The following is a 17,239-nucleotide window of genomic DNA, read 5'->3' on the forward strand; positions in this document are numbered from 1 at the left end:
ACATGCATGTTATCTGAGGGGGGGGAGGAGGAGCATGGGAAGTCTGACATACTAAACAAATGTAGGCGTACATGGTTTGTAGCTTTTGTAGGATTTTTTTTCTCCTTCCGTTTATAAAAAGTTCACTTGTACAAACAGACAAACGTTTCATTTGTAGCTCCTTCCTCAATGTACAGTTCACCTTCTGCATGATGCATAGACACAGAAAGCTCACCACAACCAAAGAAGCTAGGTGTGTTATCGTTTACCAAAAAATGTTGAGATTCACAGCTGCAGATACTGCATTTACATGAGAACGGCTTCTAAGTGTGTACAAAGTGTAAACCATAAGCTCAGTTAAACCATTTGAATAGGCTGTCACATAGAAAGGGGGGGGGGGGGGGGGGGGGGGTCACTCTCATGGTCTCTAAAGGATTCATAATGCTTTTGATTTCAACAATATGGCACTACGTGATTTAAAAGTGGACCTCATTTCAATACAAAATGGTCTTGTTTCCAAATAGTGGCAGTTGAAACAAATGCAGTCTCACGTGGTTGATTTAAAAGAAGCGTCGACGTGAATACAGTCGGTTGTATATAATGTCCAACAGGCTTAGAAAACAAAACACCACCTAAGCAGTTTCAGATGACTCTAGTTTCATATTACGGATGTTTTCTGAGTTCAAACAGGGGTACAATGTTCTCACTTTAATTGACGCTTTATCGTATTGATTGATGCTTGTCCTAAATATTATGAAACTAAAAATAGTCTTATAGTAAAACAAGAAAAATGACTTTACTTCACTAAATATAACATTCATCCAACTTAAGATTTCACCACAGAAATATGCCCGTAAAGTATTCAAATGACTTGATAAGTACTGCAGGATGTTTTGATTGCAAATCATGGCTTTTTTTTTTTCTTCTTCTTCAACATAGAAAACAACTGAAATTACAACAGTTCATCTAATTGTCATTTGAAGCACTGTTTTGCCCTATAGTTCCACACATTATTTTTTTTGTTTACATATTTTTTTCAAGTGAATTCAATTTAGATTGCATTGCCATGACGCCGAAAAATGCTCCATAAGGCACTACAAGAGGCAAGTGTTATGCTTCCAGAAGGAAAAGGTCCTGTTGCAACATTGCCCTCTGTTAGTGTGATGGGCCTCACAACCCGAATGAGCACTTGTTGACTCGTAGGCTTTGTGTCCAAGCTTGATGACAAAGACGGCTGCTGCCTCCAGGCTGCCATCCTCGAGGTGTCGGGGGTCACACACACACAGAGTGGCTGTTTCAATCCAGACGCACCAGTAGGAATCAACATGGTTCACCTCTGCAACAAAAAGATGCGCAAAGGATGAGGACACAAGGCATGCTGGGAAGTCTGCTCATGTTGAGTGACACCCTTCAACTCGTCATTTCATATTAATACAACTCATGTTTTAAACTAGAAATTAACTATGTTAATATATTTACTTTAATAAGATTTTTTGGCAGAAAAGGAATATAATATTAATACCTATATTTTCATTAGCGTGTAATTACCTGAAATAAAGACTCGTATTTTTGTTACCTTGGAAAAGGCCATTTATATCTACATAGGGACGCGTTCTCTTCCAACAGAGTCCGCCATGTTTCTACAGCAGCCAAGAGTGGACAAACCAAGCACTGACTTTAGCGAGAGCATCTGCGTTTTTGCATTAGGGGTCCGTGGGGCACGAGCCCACCAGAGGGCGCTGTTGTGCAGAAGAAGTTATCGGCTTTTCTCTCTACCAGACACAATAGTGGCAAACTCAACTTTGTCTACTTCATAAAAGTTTTGCAATTTCTTTTAAATCGTATTCTGAATGAAATCTCTTCTGTAAAAACATATTGCTTCGTAGCGTGTGTAGATTTTCCTTTGTGCCTGTTGCTGCTTGCTTGTTTCCGCTCGGAGGGGCATGAGCGTGCATGAGCGCGTTCAACGTGAACTTTCAGATCGTGGCTGGGGCCTGATGGCCAGGGCCCCTATAAGCATCCCATCGGTTAATTTTAATGGTGCAAGGGTTTACACGTCTTGATAGCTAGCTAATGACGGACTCATGTTGTACTTACGTTAACGTTACAACAGTAGTGATGATTCGTGTGGATTATTTAACTACTGTAGTGTTTAGCACTTAACACCTGGAGCAAAAGATTGGAAATAAAACATTTGTGACCACATCGACCGGATGACTTGATCATATCTTATCCTATATGTTGGTGTGGTAAGGTATGTCGTCAGATCTTCATTGTGTGAATTTAGATAACATTATTCGGCTGGAGTTTTGTCATCTCTGCTGTCGGTGATACATTGGTCACACAGCAATCGCAGAAGGGAGACTATAAACAACTAAATTTAGCAGTTGTACTCTGACACGCGTGGAAAGGGAGGGCTGAGCGGAGGGGTATTTACTTTGTTGCAATCTGCAACTCACCACTAGAGATCACTATATCGTACACACTGTTCCTTTAAGTTCATGATAAAAGATTAGTGTAATCCACTAGATACTACTACTAGATTTACTAGATACTACTACTAAGATACCCAATGTTTAAACAGACACAGACATGGAAGCAACAGTGAAGGACATACCCTTTAGATCTTAACACTCTCTGTCCCGTACACGTTGTAGCCTTCACGATACGTGGCAAAATTCTGGGTGTTTGCCGGAGGGGCTGGCTTAAAGTTTTGGGCATTTTTTGCCAGCTTCAGTCTTTTGGTTTCTTGCCGTGACTTATAGCAGAACTCTATCAAAGCCACGGTCATAGCCAGGCCAAGCCCTCCGACCAGAATATAGAAGACTCCTGCCACGTTGCTCAGGCTTAGTGCACTTGTCTTGTCCTGGGGGAGGTAAAGACCACCGTTAAGACTTCTTTTAAGTGGCACTCTGAGGCTGACATCAAACAACATGTACACCCATACCAACACAATGTACATCCTGCTGCACTATGACTACAGTTACTCAGAGGAGGCTGCTGACTGCGTCTACAAAACCCTCTTGAGATATAGATGCCTAATTCTGCCTATAAGGGAGATAAATATGAACCACTTAAATGTGTCTAATTCCTCCTCTCAAGTTATTTCTACCCTAAAGAGCTGGGAAGGTGAACGTAGACAGAGTTGCTATCTATCCTGCTTTATGGTCTCTTTACGAGACCATGTCTAGAGGAAGGCGGTCGTGGTCGTACAGGTCTACAGATTAAAACCTCGATTCACTATCATAGCTGCTTAACTTCAACACACTGCATTTGTACAATCAAAGAAGCAAGCTGTGGAGGGTGAATTGAACCATTTTGCTGCTATTAAAAGCCAAACAGTGATATTGAAATTAATTTATGTGAGTTTTACCATTTGCATGCCAACCGTTGGGGGCATTTTGTAGTTCTAAAGGCAGTCAATTACAAATGTCATGTCTAAAAAGTCAGCGACTTATAGACATCTTGACATTAATTAAAGATGTTAAAGAAAAAGCTCCTTACTCTGACACTCCATGTGTGAGACTTTTAAATACCACCTGACCACTTTGTGCTCAGGTGGTATTTAAAGGTCAGTTTGGACTTTGTCAGAATAAGGATGAAACATATTCATATCGTCATATTGGAGTTAATATGCTGTTTGCATACAAATGAACAACATCAACAATAAACTAAATTCCAATAAAGGTTTGGATGAAAGAATAGCAGTATAATGGTTTCAATTCTATGATTCAACTTCTTAAAATTTCATGGTATGAATAAAAATAGTGTGTGATCATGCTGCAATTTTACAAATCTTGATTTGTCTACGTACAGTAGTAATGAAGTCATGTTAATGTCATGAATTATGATCGGAGTGTAACGGAATCAGAGTATGTGTGACGCAAATCTAGTTTTGAATGTTTTCCACATGCTATGCTGCAAGTGTTCCGATATTTAATGTCCTGATCAACATGTCTGGGGAAATTAAATATGCTTTAGATGTTTGCATATGAACATTTAGGTCAAAATGCACTTTTCAATCAGTATAAAAAGACCTGCAGCGACTGACCTTACTTCCAGAGTCCTTGGTTCCACATTCACCCTTATCGTACCACCATTTGTTTTTCAGCTTGTCTAAGATGCCTTGTTCACTGAGTTTCAATACTGCAAGGTTTACAGGAGTTCTTCACGTGGGAAATAACATAAATAACATTGTATTATGTTATTTTATGTTATTCAACTTTTTAAACTACTTTATACTGTACAAAGCGATAAGAGTAGGGTCCTGGCCAACACATCACAGATAGCAAGCAACACTACAGTATATATATATATATATTTGTAAATATATGACCTTTCATAATCCATGACTACCCTAGCATGCCAGACCCCACCTATATCGCTTTGAGTAATCGGCACACACTGATCACAAGAGCAGAAAAGATTTAAAATATGCAATATCAAGCAGCTGCTGCATAGCTTTCAAAGAAAGAACGAAAACAGAGGCAGTCATTTTGCTGTGGGCGGCCTTTTTGATGTTTAGCAAGGTGGATCTAACAGGAACCCTTTCTTGAGTAACAGACTAATTCATTTCATTTCAAAAATCCTTTCAATGTCATTAGAAGCTATAGGCAAAAAACCCACAGAGAGAAACAAAGCTACGGGTGTTTTTGAATCGTTACGAGCCAAATGAGGTCAAGAGAATTTGGTTTTAAGAGTCTCTGAACCAAATCCCCGATGAGGGGAGTCACAGTTTGGGTTCCTTTGTTTTGCATTAGGTTCAATTTCCTTGACTGATAGATTTCCATGCTTATTTCCTTTCAGTGTTTGTAATCCAACATCATGAAATATATTGTATTCACCACTGTGTTCTTTGAGTGTCAAAAATAATACAAATGATGTTTTCTGATCATTCATACAAAAAGAAAAAGAAAAAGCTAAACATTAACGAGTCAGGCATGATGTTCGGAGGATGATCTGCAGTCCTGTTCTCCAGTCAGAGCTCTTTGGAGGGCAAAGCAATGATGGAGACTCACGGCCATGAATTAAAATGCAACATCCAACTATAACTCGTCAGATGCAGCCTCGTCACTGCTGCAGTGTCGGCTTTTTGACTCTTCTTGGCGGATGGGCAGAGAGGAGGGAGAGGTTTGAGACTTAACGGTTGTTACGCTTTGTGAATCAAGCTCGATGCCATCATGATCCCACACGCAGCAATCTGTAATTCTATTATTTGGACAACGACACATTTTGGATGCTTCCTCTCTGTGTTGTTATGATGCCTCTTGGAGACACTATGAGGATGAAAGGGTTTACTTCCCTTTGAGAGCAACAGCTAAAAGACAACAGTTGTTCATAATAATTCTGTTTAACCTTAAATATCACAAAATAACTAAAAATAACTTTTAATTAAAGCTAATTATTGATGAGCATCTATTGACTTCTATCTTGTTCTTGTGTCTCTGGGACACACTGAGTGGCAGCTGACTCTGACCACTGACCTGCCTGAACATAGAATATGTGTGTGTGTGTACATTTACATTCATACTCCTCAGTTTAATAACTTTTAGTCGCATTAAAAATAACTGCAGCTGGTTAAAGCTTATGACTGGTTGTGATCGGATGTCTACCCTGTCCCACTGCATTGTGGGTCGGGTGATTTACTCTACTGACTCGCCTTTTCTTGTTATTACAAATGACACATTGACATTTTCTAAGCTGCTGGTCATCAGATAAAGGTCTCAGATCCACCACCAGGTGGGGACCATGGACTTCTACATAATACACGGATGAGCAATGAGCAATGTCCAGGTTGACTTTATATTGCTGAATATTTCCCTGTTTCTTTTCTAATCTGAGAAACCTAAATAAAACAGAATCCAGACATTATGCATAGAAACAAATGATAGCAGTTGTTGGGAGGAGTCACATACAGGATATACTGTAGTATGTATGTGGATCTGCCAAGAGAACATCCTCCTCTCTGTTTTCAACACTTTTCTAAACTTCATAGTCAGTAATCTGTTTACTGGTAACTAATTCAAAGTCTCCTTCTGCGTACCTAATCTTAAAAATGTAACCTTGATGGCAGAATATATAGTGAAATATATAAGTACTCGGTACTAAGGTCATTAGGGAGCTCATGTTCAAGACATGAACACATACACACATATATATATATACACACACACACATGTGTATGCACCAGCATACAGCAGTTCAAATCAGCCCCCTCAGCCTCTGTCTTCTCTCACTTCTGCATTATCTCTGGTGACGGTCTGATTATGCAAAGGCTCTTAAATGATGCATCCGGTTGACCAATCAGATTTCATTCAAATCTGGGAGTATTTAACATAATGTTCTCCAGGAAGCAGCCGATAGACGCATCTAATCTGAAGTGCCGTGATTCTCTCGAGGTCAGAAGCTCCTCAGAGGGCGACTGACATTTTCTTAACCATAATTACTGAATAAAAATGGCTAATTTAAAAAAAAAAACTGCAACTTATATGAAATGTGATTTCCACTGCATAGGACCTTTAAAAGAGATGTCTGATAGTTGTTATTTTCTCAGGCTGGTTGTCGTAAGCCTCTAAATCACAATCTATGAATCCCAAACTCTGATTAAGAACAGGAGGCGGACACCTGTGCAATCTATTGCAATACAATGCAACAGCTAGTGCTATAAATATTACATTTGTAAAGTTTAATAGAATGATAATGTTCAGTTTTTGATTCACCTTCGTAGTAATCTTTTGGGGTCGTAGTTTGTGTTGTTGCAGTGTTGCCTCGCGTCTCATGAGACCTGTAAGCTTCATAAAGATAGTCTTTATTGTCGTGTTGTAATTTGATACATTATACAGGTGTTTCTTTTATTGTGTCCACCCCCTGTAAGTGTCGACTTAACCTTCGCTCCATCTGATTTAAGTCATATCAAAACTTCCCCTTTTGAGTCTGTCTGCAAAACAAGAAAAACAGCATCTAAAAACACTCATGACCACGAAAAACATAATCCATATGAAAAACAAAACAAAACAACATGCACAATAACCGACTCATATGGCCAAATTAGAACATAAATCACATACTGTATGATGTCAAATGAAATAAACGTCACACAGTACGAACAGAAACAGATTTGTTTTACATCATCCAGCTTTGATTAATGGAACGGTTGTAGACATGTGGCTTAACGTTCTGTCTGGAGTTGTGTTTGCTTTAAAATATCTCCACTGATTTCTTGCAAACATAAATGCCGAGTTTGATCTCAGCAGCCAAATGACAGCGTAACATTGATTTAACGCTATGCTGTGAATGTCGTACTTTCTCAGTGGTAGTTACATACAATATATTTCCATCTCATCGTGTAATTACCCACACCTGCATTTCTGAAAGGGAAATAAGGAGAAAGAAACGTGGCAGTCAGATTCCGCGTCACACTGATCGCCTACTCTCTCTAACCGAGGGATCGAGGCACATTGCCAGTGAGAGGAGACGGCTTCTTTGTGTTATCCCGCCGGTAGTATCCATGTCCTGCTCACTCAGGAATGGATGACTAGAGTCAATAACAGCAAAGCTTGCCCCGTCTCTTTTCTCGCAATATGCCAAGTGTACTGTGGTCATGATGACACAAGCTGAAGAGCAGAGGCAGCGATGGATCCACAGGTGAGGGCCATTACTGTGCCCTGAAACAAAAAGATCAGGGGCCTCATTTATAGAAAGGTTGTACAACAGATTTGATTGAAGAAGGTCCCAACTGTTCTGCAGAGCTGAGCCTGATGTGCACAGCTCTAAAATGCTGTGAATAAAGATAGATTATGTGCACACAGAAGTCTCACTTTAAGGTCTGATTGCATCTTTACACACTTATTTGCACATCAGTTTCATGCTCACTGAGATTCAATTCAAATCCTCTTGTACAAATGGAGCCCCTGGTCATATCTTACACTCTATTACTGCAGGGTTTACCAGGTCAGGGTGGCCATGGATAGACTTTGACTGGCCTTGGACCAAGACCAACCAAAGGTCTCTTACGCTGGATTTCGATGAAAAGGATGTTGGACAAAAAAGTTTGGACCGTTAGTTGTCAGTCTGTCATTAGAATTCTCACGTTTGCCTGCGATGCTTAGTCCCCTCAAGACAACGCTGTTCCCCGTGCCTGCCCTAACACCCAGGCGGCAGATTGGATGGGTCATACTGTAACATTGTTCGATATGGAGATATGAACTGTGGAATAACATTAAATCTTAGTTTTCTGTCATTAGTTTGCCACGTATGACGGTATAAAGCTGCCATGTTGACCTGTAGAAATAAAAAGCGGAGGGAACGATGATTTCTGTCTTTTACAACTACAGGTCAGAAATATAGAAAAGAACTACGCTGTCACAAAGACTATATTAAGCACTTATAATCTCATCTTCCTCTGTCCTACTTCTGCACTTTGCTTTATCTCACACTATTTAGCCAAGTAAAGGGTTCCCAGTTGATCACAGTTGCAAAAATGTCAAATCAAACTTATTCATCTGTAACTTATTGTCAAATATTTGGGCCCTAAGACTACAGTCAGTGTGACGCCAGCCTTGCCGATTACTCTGTTCTAGGAAACCCGACTTTGGTGACATTGAGGCTGACCTTAGAGTCACCTCCCCCGCTGCCGCACTCTCCCTTGTCGTACCACCATTTGTTTTTCAATTTGTCCAAGAGGCCTTGCTCATTCAGTTTTAACACTGCCAGGTTAACAGCATTTCTTGAAACGATAAAACATAGCTTGTAAGAAAATGAACAGGTCCGTGAGAAATCTAATATAGAATATTAGTAAAAAAATTGTGATAAATATCAATGGTTCATAAGGGGAGCACGGAAGGGACAAATTGGTAAAGAATTTCACTGGTGTAGAAGGGTAAGAAGCATTGTTACAGCAAAGGAAATGTTAAATATTAGAGAGGTGGCATGGAGGGTTACATTGCTTGTAACTGAAGTGTGCGGGATGGGGACATTCTGTCATTGTTGAATTAGAAATAAGAACATCCAGCATGCAGCTTAACATTCATCACAAGTGACAGAGCAGCATTGTAACTAGCAAAAAAACACAATGCAAAAGGGCACCACAGAAACCAGGAGGGGGGAGAGGTAGAAGGGCAAAACAAACAAAGATTGGGAAAGGTGACACACCGACATTCAAATGGATTTAGTGATAGTGACTAATATACCATTAACCTTAAGAGAAAGGAAGAAACAGAGACACAAACCAGATAGATAGGACAGAACAGAAAATGTCTGAACGTGTTGATTAAACTCATAATACTGTTCACTCATTGATGCACTTGGAGAAAAAAAAGAAGAATTAAGGAGTGAGGAAGAAGAGAATGGCAAAAAGAGACATCAGGGTAGGTGGAATACTATAACAACATGGAAGATATTGTTATATTATCCCACCCACCCTAATGCAGAGCCTTTAGGTGTGGCCACACCATAGCCCTTAGAATCGAGGTTGCCGCCCACTTTCATGGTGTCACATGGTTTCCGCTGCTCTATGTACTCGTTCATTGTGGATTCGAGTAGAAAGGCGAACTTGCCCTTCGACTTTCGTACTCTGGCAACCCCGTCTGGTGTTGTTTTGGCAAACACTGAGGGTTCAGCTGATTTCATGTATGACCACATTTTCTCATAAACTCCTATTTTGGAGCGCTGCATTTAAGGACACAGAGAAAAGACAGAAACAGTTTAGTTATGCACTTAACACCGACAACCGTGATAACTTATAATGAGCCGCTGTGGGTTTGAGTCAAAGGAAGGCTTCATTGTGGGAAATACTTAGATGAGAAGATTGATACCACTCTCCTCCTGAGCGTGGTATCAATCTTCTCATCTACCCCACAGAAAGAAAGAGGATAAGCGTTGTTTCCAAAAAATGTCAAACTGATCCTTTAAAAGCAACTCTGGATCACATGGGAAATCACTGCTGCTGCACTTCCTGGCCACGCCCCAGTCCACCATGACAATAGCGCCTGATGTGACACCACAGATTGGGGCGTGGCCAGAAGTGCAATATGCTTAAAGATTTCCCCACATAGAGGGCAGTGCACTGACAGTTTTCTGCATCTTTTTAAATCAGAGTAGATTCACCCTTTTGATAAAAAAAATAAAAAAATAAAAGATGCAGCAGAGGTTAGTGGGCTTTTTGCCAGCAGCCTGAAGTCTGACAATCTGGCAGCTCAGCAGAAGCAAAATGCAGGCCGTGTTCTGTATCAATATCAACAGACAGAAGTGACCTCCTCCTCTTCAGTTTGTGTACGTTACCAGGAGGTCACAGCTGGAGTCACCATTTAAATATGCTAAGTCATCAGTCCAGGCGATTTAGCAACACTTTAATCGGTGTAATTTGTATTTAATATGTTGTTGTTTAATATGTTGTGATGCTGAATATAATATATAACCACCTGTGCAGGTTGTTTCTCTCTTCTTATATCTTTTGGGTACACCTTTTTATTTTTAAAGCAGCTGACAGATTATGTTCAGTTTTCCTCTTTGTATCCAAATTACTTCAGAAATAAGAAAACTAATGTCTGCTGTTAGAGCTGTTCAAATTAGTTTTTTCTTTTAAGTTTCTACATTTCTCAAAATGTTAATGTTATTCCTATAATTTGGTATTCCACACCATTGAAAACCAGTCAAGCTCAAAAAAAGATTAAAACCACCAATGATCTGGCTGTTATTACTGCATAGTCATCGGTTCTGACATGATACTCATTAATACACATTAAAGCCAAATCATATAGTGTGTGTTATTTGTTGTTTTGACAGTAACAGGCACTGTCTTTCACACTTTTGACCTGCGCACTCCGAGACCGATGGATTCACCTCTGTGGCCCAGTCAGCTGGCAGCTGGAGCGGCTACAGACATGCACAGCCCCGCGCTGACACTCAGTACGCTGCTAAAAATGGCCAGCGAGAGGCTGATTGCCGGTCACCGGGGAGCTGGAGTACACAGCTGTCTACAATCGAAGGGGAAGAATAGAGAAGCTGCAGCTAATGTGACCTTCTGCTGAGCTCGGTGAGGGAGAAGCGCCTCAGAGGAAATTTAGAGTTGAAACTTTTCATATTTCTACATCGTCTTCAAGGGGATGCTTGTCAGGATTGTGAAGTTCGACCGGGCAAACGGGAAGTACGTAAATGTGTTGTCCTTGATAACCGGGCCCTAGAGCCTGTATTTACTTGCTTATTTAAAGTATTTATTATACAGAAATCAAGTGTGCATGACTGGTTGTATCCAGATTGTGTGTTCGGTGGTTGTGTGAGTCAGTCCCGCGTCACATACGGTATGTGAACGTAAAGGAACACCTCAGAGCGAATTGACAACCTAAGTCGGCTTCTTGGTGTGTACGGCCGTGTTGTGTAAATAATTCACCGGAGATGTAATGAATTGTGGGCTCAGGCTAGTAAATGAATCATTCTTGACATATGCACGATTTCAGTTCAGTTGAGTGTTCATGTAAACACTCTTAACATGACAGTAATAGGTGACGACAGGCCCCGGTCACGGCGTAAATATAGTTCTCAAATACAGCCGCTGCAACTTAACAAAGACAAATGATTTCAATAAATCAATTGTTATTAATGATTTGTGTTGCCACAACAATCATTTAACTGACAAATGGGGCAAGTGAGGAATGTGGGTTGACTGTCCCTTGTCCTTCTGGAAATAAACTGGTCTCAACTGAAATTCTTCCAGCTACCAGTTCATGCGTTTGCAGCCGACTGAAGGGCTGCGAGTGATTCATGGCCCTCTGTGTGCGTCTGTCATGCTGTCATCCAGAAACAGAGACGACGGGCCGAACAAAGCATGTGGCATCTTTCTAGTGTTTTTTTTTTTTTTTTTTTTGTTATCTGCATGCAGTTCTTAGTTAGGTGCATGATGAAGTATGTAATTAAAACTCATTTACTGAATGTTCATGATCAGTGGAAACAAATGAATAATGTACCCAAATAATAGCGTGGCTCATTTAGCAGCACCCCGCTGTAACGAATGTTAAAATGATCTCTAACACACTTTGGTATTGTAATAGAAAGTAAACAAACTACTTCTTATTTGTCCTCTCCTTTCACACATCTGCAAACATTATCCAATGCCAACCCTTCGGGAATCTCCAAGGCTTTGCAAAGCCCAGTGGTTTGAGAACAAAGTTTTGACTCCTTCCTAAAAACCAGAAAAGAATAAAAGTGAGTACATGAAAAAATGGGCTTGTTGGTTGTCACCGTATATATTGTGTACTGAGGACGCTGTGTTTAAAAAAGTATTTACAGCTCCGATTAATCATTAGCTTTGAATCTCCCGATTTCAATAAGCGTTGCTCACAACGGCTCCTCTGCATTGACATTTCCAGTTTGGAGGAAGAAAGGCAGAATATTTGTCACTCAGGATGAAGTCACCGCCACACGCCTGTCAATTATCTTCTCAGGAGCACCTTTGACAAATCACAGCCTGCCAAATACAACGTGCGTAAGCACATCCAGCGCAGCTCGTGGAGCTGCTTTTAATGCGATGATTCACCAGGAAGCCTCAGAAAAAAAACAATCGATTTGATATATTTATATTTGAAAGTTTCTTTAAACAGACATGTCAAATGGGGTATTTTACGACTGCGGCATTTGTGCCAAATCCCCCAAAATATCTTCTCCTCTTTGCTTCATCATCTATTTTATAACATTAAGTCTGCTGAAAAAGGTTTCTACTTTGACGCCTGAATTATCGCTCCTCAGTGCTCCGCTTAACGTCACATCTGTTGTCCCTGCAGTCACGATCACAGAAGTCTGGTTTGAATTACGACACATTAAAAGAGGAGAAAATCAACACAGCCTTGTGATGAGCTCTATTAAATACGTTTATTTTGTGATTTCTTATATGAGATGATTAGCCTCCCCCTAGATGTCACGTTACATAAATCCCATGAACAGATCTTTGAAACTGTTAAAATTCTACATTTCATAATCAGTAACTTTCAACGTGCTCGTTGGATTCTCATTCTCTTCGCTCAATAAAATATTCTGAACAGCCACATTGTTCACGAGCAATGTTTCAAAGTACTGCAGTGCAGGAGACAGCGGGTTACAGATGACCTCCTCCACACTGATCATGTTGATTGCTCCAATTCAATGCTTTTAGACCCGAGTTCAGCTTGGCACACAGCACACCATGCCACTCTGCTTGAACGCCATTATAAATGGGTTGGGTCACAGAAACGTTGCCTCCACTCGCTGACATCCCAGCAAAAAATCATTCCTCTCCACTATCAAACGCTCTTCTCTCTTGAGAGCTATGCATGCTTTTATTAGATTATGTTCGGACTGACTCTGTCCTAACAAGAAAGCCCTCTCCTGCCAAGCTGCGAGAGTAAAATGGAGCAGATAACCAAACCAAAACAGACAGAAACAAGCTGTTCTACCTTTACTGTGTTTAAGCGTCTTTACTCAAGCTGTCTGTACATCTCAGAGGAGATTGTAAGATGTGATTTTATAACTCCCTGTGGACTGAGGCAGAGTCTGAAACCAACACACAGCGCCTTCCTGATCACACCAGAGTCTTACGGGGTCCACAGGGTTTATATTTATCAAACGTCTCAGAATCACTCAGAGCACTCGCGCCAAGAGACCGACTAGGACTTAAAATAGACACAGCTCAGAGCCGGACAACGGATGTCAATGACATTTCCATTTCCGAGGAACAGGACGCCTTCTTTGAGACGGCAGTTCAGTGACAGAAGACATTCTTGTAGTTCTTGAAAATTAAATTTCTTAAGTTTATAAACACACAAACAGAACGGACCTGATCATGTGAACTGTCGTTTCACTTCATTCTTTATGAATCGCTGAACAAATCACAGATGTTGGCAGTGATTCAGAGGCTGAGAGAGAACGACATCTTCACAATTTGATGCAGAGTTTAAACAAAATGGATTCATTGGTTTCAAAATGATTCATTCAAGACCCACAAGCTTACACAATCTGTCACCTGCTTTTCTTAATGGCAACTCTAAGTGAAGTTGAATTATTAGTGTTTTTACGGCTACAGATGAATCTGTTTTTTTTGTACTTGGAGGTTTATGCACCTCGACATAATTGTCTGTGCCCTTGCTTTGGCAGCAAGTGGATATAAGAATGAATCTGCACATTAGAAGAGTTTAATCAAGTTTGGTTTGTGACTCTACTGATGGTTGGATGAGGGAGCATAATTGTGAGAATTGCACAGGTGAATTATATCTGTTGCCAGAAAGTGTGAAAAAACAATGAAAAAAAACCTTTTGGATTTTGAAGGAGAGAACCGAAGTTCATTTTGTGGACAAAATGGATTTTAAACCATACGCCTAATACCATAATTTAATACTGTGTACCACTGTTTTATAAAGTACTGAATTAATCAGGCGTAGTTGTAATACTAGTAGCTTACTTTGGAAGTGCTGCATCAGAGGGAAAATAGACATTCTATCATTGATTATTCACTTGATTTATTACCTGGCAGGTAATAAATCAAATCGCACAGAAAAGCTCCAGGCCAACTTTAACTTAAGTGAGAGCGGCTCTCGTTATACAGTGCAGCGGCAGCATGGATGACAGCCAGTTGAGACACTCACCCTAAAGAACTCCTTGGTGGAGCCTGAGTCTAACGTCCCGTAGGCGATCTCCGTCTGCTTGGCCAGGTCCTCGGCACCCTCGATCGGAGAAACCATCCTCTCCACGGTGAGGAAGGCCGCCAGGTTAGCCGTGTAGGAGGAGATGATGATGAGGGTGAAGAACCACCACACTCCTCCGACGATGCGGCCGGACAGAGATCTGAGAGGAGGAAACAGAGCAGACAGAGAGACATGAGAGCATCAGAATCTACGATGTAGGGAGGCGGAGGAAGGATCATTTTCCGCAGAGTTCTCTGTGTGTTTGGCACGTTGTCAGCCCAGAAGTTTAGCCCAGACGATCTCCTTAATTTGAGAATTGTTATACTCTTTGGAGAGGTTAACCCATTAAGTGATGAGAACTGCGATATTACCCACATGTCCCATGGTGCTCCATGCTATTTGCACAAATTAATTTAAGAGAAGTATCATTAACTCAAAATATGATGATTATGATGATTGAATAATTCGTTGAAAGTGATAATAAGCCTCATTAACTCAATAGAACTGTGTTCCACATTTAATTTTGGCACTAATTCAGGTGTGCAACCATCCCAGGAAAAACTCCTGGGATAACACTCGCTCCAAGTTAGTACTGCTACATTGGGTGCATTCTTTTGTCTTTGGTGAAATAAAGCAGGTCTTGGTCCTTTTGTTGTGTTTCAGGTTGCAAGTTTATTTACTTGTGGTATCTGTTGGTTTAAAGCTGCAGACAGTTTTTGGTGCAGACATTTGATAGAACGTTTAGTTCATCTGTTGTTAAATCGCCATCACAAATTTAGACCAGGGAGGAAGTAAAAGCACACTGAGACTCTGTCTGCCACTGAATTCAGGGTGTGATGAGCCAAACTGCTCCCTCATAGAGATACATCCTGCTCACTGTTCCTTAACCAATTCTTCACAGTTTCCACATCAGCGTAAAGGCTCCGACTTTAAATCTGTGCCTTGCAGAGCAACCCTGGGTTTATATTTGACTATTCTCTCTGGTACCATCCCCGATTTCCACGATCACACACGTTTTACTAAATGTGCTGCTCTCAGATGAACTCACATTTGTCATTTCAAATGAGGGTCTATTTGCGCCGCATCACTGCATTGCAGATGTACTTCTCTGGATTTCTCCAAATATATTGTTTTCATAGATATTTATGGATGTATGCTACCCTTATGGCGCTTTTTAAGTTGTAAAGCTATGTCATGACTCCATCATCAAGGTTTCAGAGAGGCTTATATTCTTGACAGATTTATATTAAAGTCTTATCTATAAATGGCTTTTAATTACCCAGAATGACATCATATTAAGGTCAATGACCAAAGTTGTAGCCACAAAAAATGACTAGCAATCAGTAGAGTATGTGTGAATAAGGTGTAAAAAAAGATATATATATTATATATATATATATTTTGTCCCTATCTTTCAGATGTTTCTTCTTAGTGAATACTAATAATGAAAGGGTGGATCTGTTGTGTTTCCCTAAAAAATAAATGTTAAATGTGCCAAATGTTTTCACCATTAAAAAACAATTTTTTCGGAAGCAAATCATCAATCACTCATCCAATTTCAGACTAGTTTGAACCTGTGAAAACCTCTCCTTGGTCTTCAACCAGCTGCTATACAATCTTCAAGCGTCTCAGATGAAAGGATGACGGAAGCAAAAATCCTTGAAGAAGAGGCGAGGGACACCACAGCAGTGATGAATAAAGAAACGGATGGATGAACAAATACAGGGGATGACCATTGAATTGGAAAAATACATAATGTGATGGTGCTCATGATGTTTTTTTTCCACCCAACAAAATGCATTATATGCACCAATGAGATGACCGTAAAATGGGACATGCAGCAAAAACACGGTAGCCCTCCAAGAGTCATGAGGAGTTCGAGCAGCTACTCTGGATGAAACATAATGACCCCTTTGCATTTTACAGCCCTCAGCATGGTGGATATAAGTTATTTTGTGGATGCAAAGCATCACTGCCGGCATGCAGTTTCAAAGCAAAGGTGTGTTTGCTCCGAGAAAGAAACGGGGGGAAAGTGCAGTGACGTGAAGCATGAGGTTAGGTGGACAGCAGCAATACCACAGCTCAAAATAACCTATATGCACCATGGCAGGAAGGAGATGAATGAATGGGACTATAAAATGCAGAGAGATGACGAAGACAACTGAGGGGTGGTGGAGAGTGAATACAACAACCAACCTTGGTGAGATATCGCATCCTTGCTGCATGAAGGCACCCAGGGAGAACCACAGGCTATTAAAAATCCCAAAGTCGTTTGGAGGGTCTGGGGGGCTCTGAGGGTCTTTGGCCTCATCGTTTTCGTCCAGATGCCACTCGTAAGGGCTGAAACGGCTCACCAGGAAGAGCACCACACTCACGCCGATATAGGCAAAAACTATACACATCCAAATCTCATAGGCCAGTGGGTCCAGGAAGGAAAACACCCCAGGTTTGGACTTTTGAGGCTTCTTAATCATAATGGAGATGCCCAAGCTCATAAAGGGCTTAGAGAAGTCTATCATTTCTTCCCGTACCAACGTTATAGTTAGAGGAGCCACGGCTATGTCAGCTCTCTGTGAAAATGGGAACAGGCACACTGGGAGTTAGTCTTACAGAAC

General features: G+C 40.7%; 1 protein-coding gene across 1 annotated transcript in view; it reads right to left on the bottom strand.

The window, feature by feature from the left end:
- Positions 1–2,599: 2,599 nt before the first annotated feature.
- LOC142960552 (glutamate receptor 3-like) overlaps positions 2,600–17,239 on the bottom strand; it is a 58,029-nt gene continuing 43,389 nt past the window's right edge. Inside the window, 5 exon segments of the mRNA XM_076102430.1 lie at positions 2,600–2,845; positions 4,031–4,145; positions 9,398–9,645; positions 14,586–14,784; positions 16,821–17,194. Coding sequence (XP_075958545.1) covers positions 2,600–2,845; positions 4,031–4,145; positions 9,398–9,645; positions 14,586–14,784; positions 16,821–17,194 — 1,182 coding nt within the window.

The sequence above is a fragment of the Anarhichas minor genome, unplaced genomic scaffold, assembly GCF_050575085.1.
Source record: "Anarhichas minor isolate MPS153535 unplaced genomic scaffold, ASM5057508v1 ptg000027l, whole genome shotgun sequence".
Lineage (NCBI taxonomy): Eukaryota > Metazoa > Chordata > Actinopteri > Perciformes > Anarhichadidae > Anarhichas > Anarhichas minor.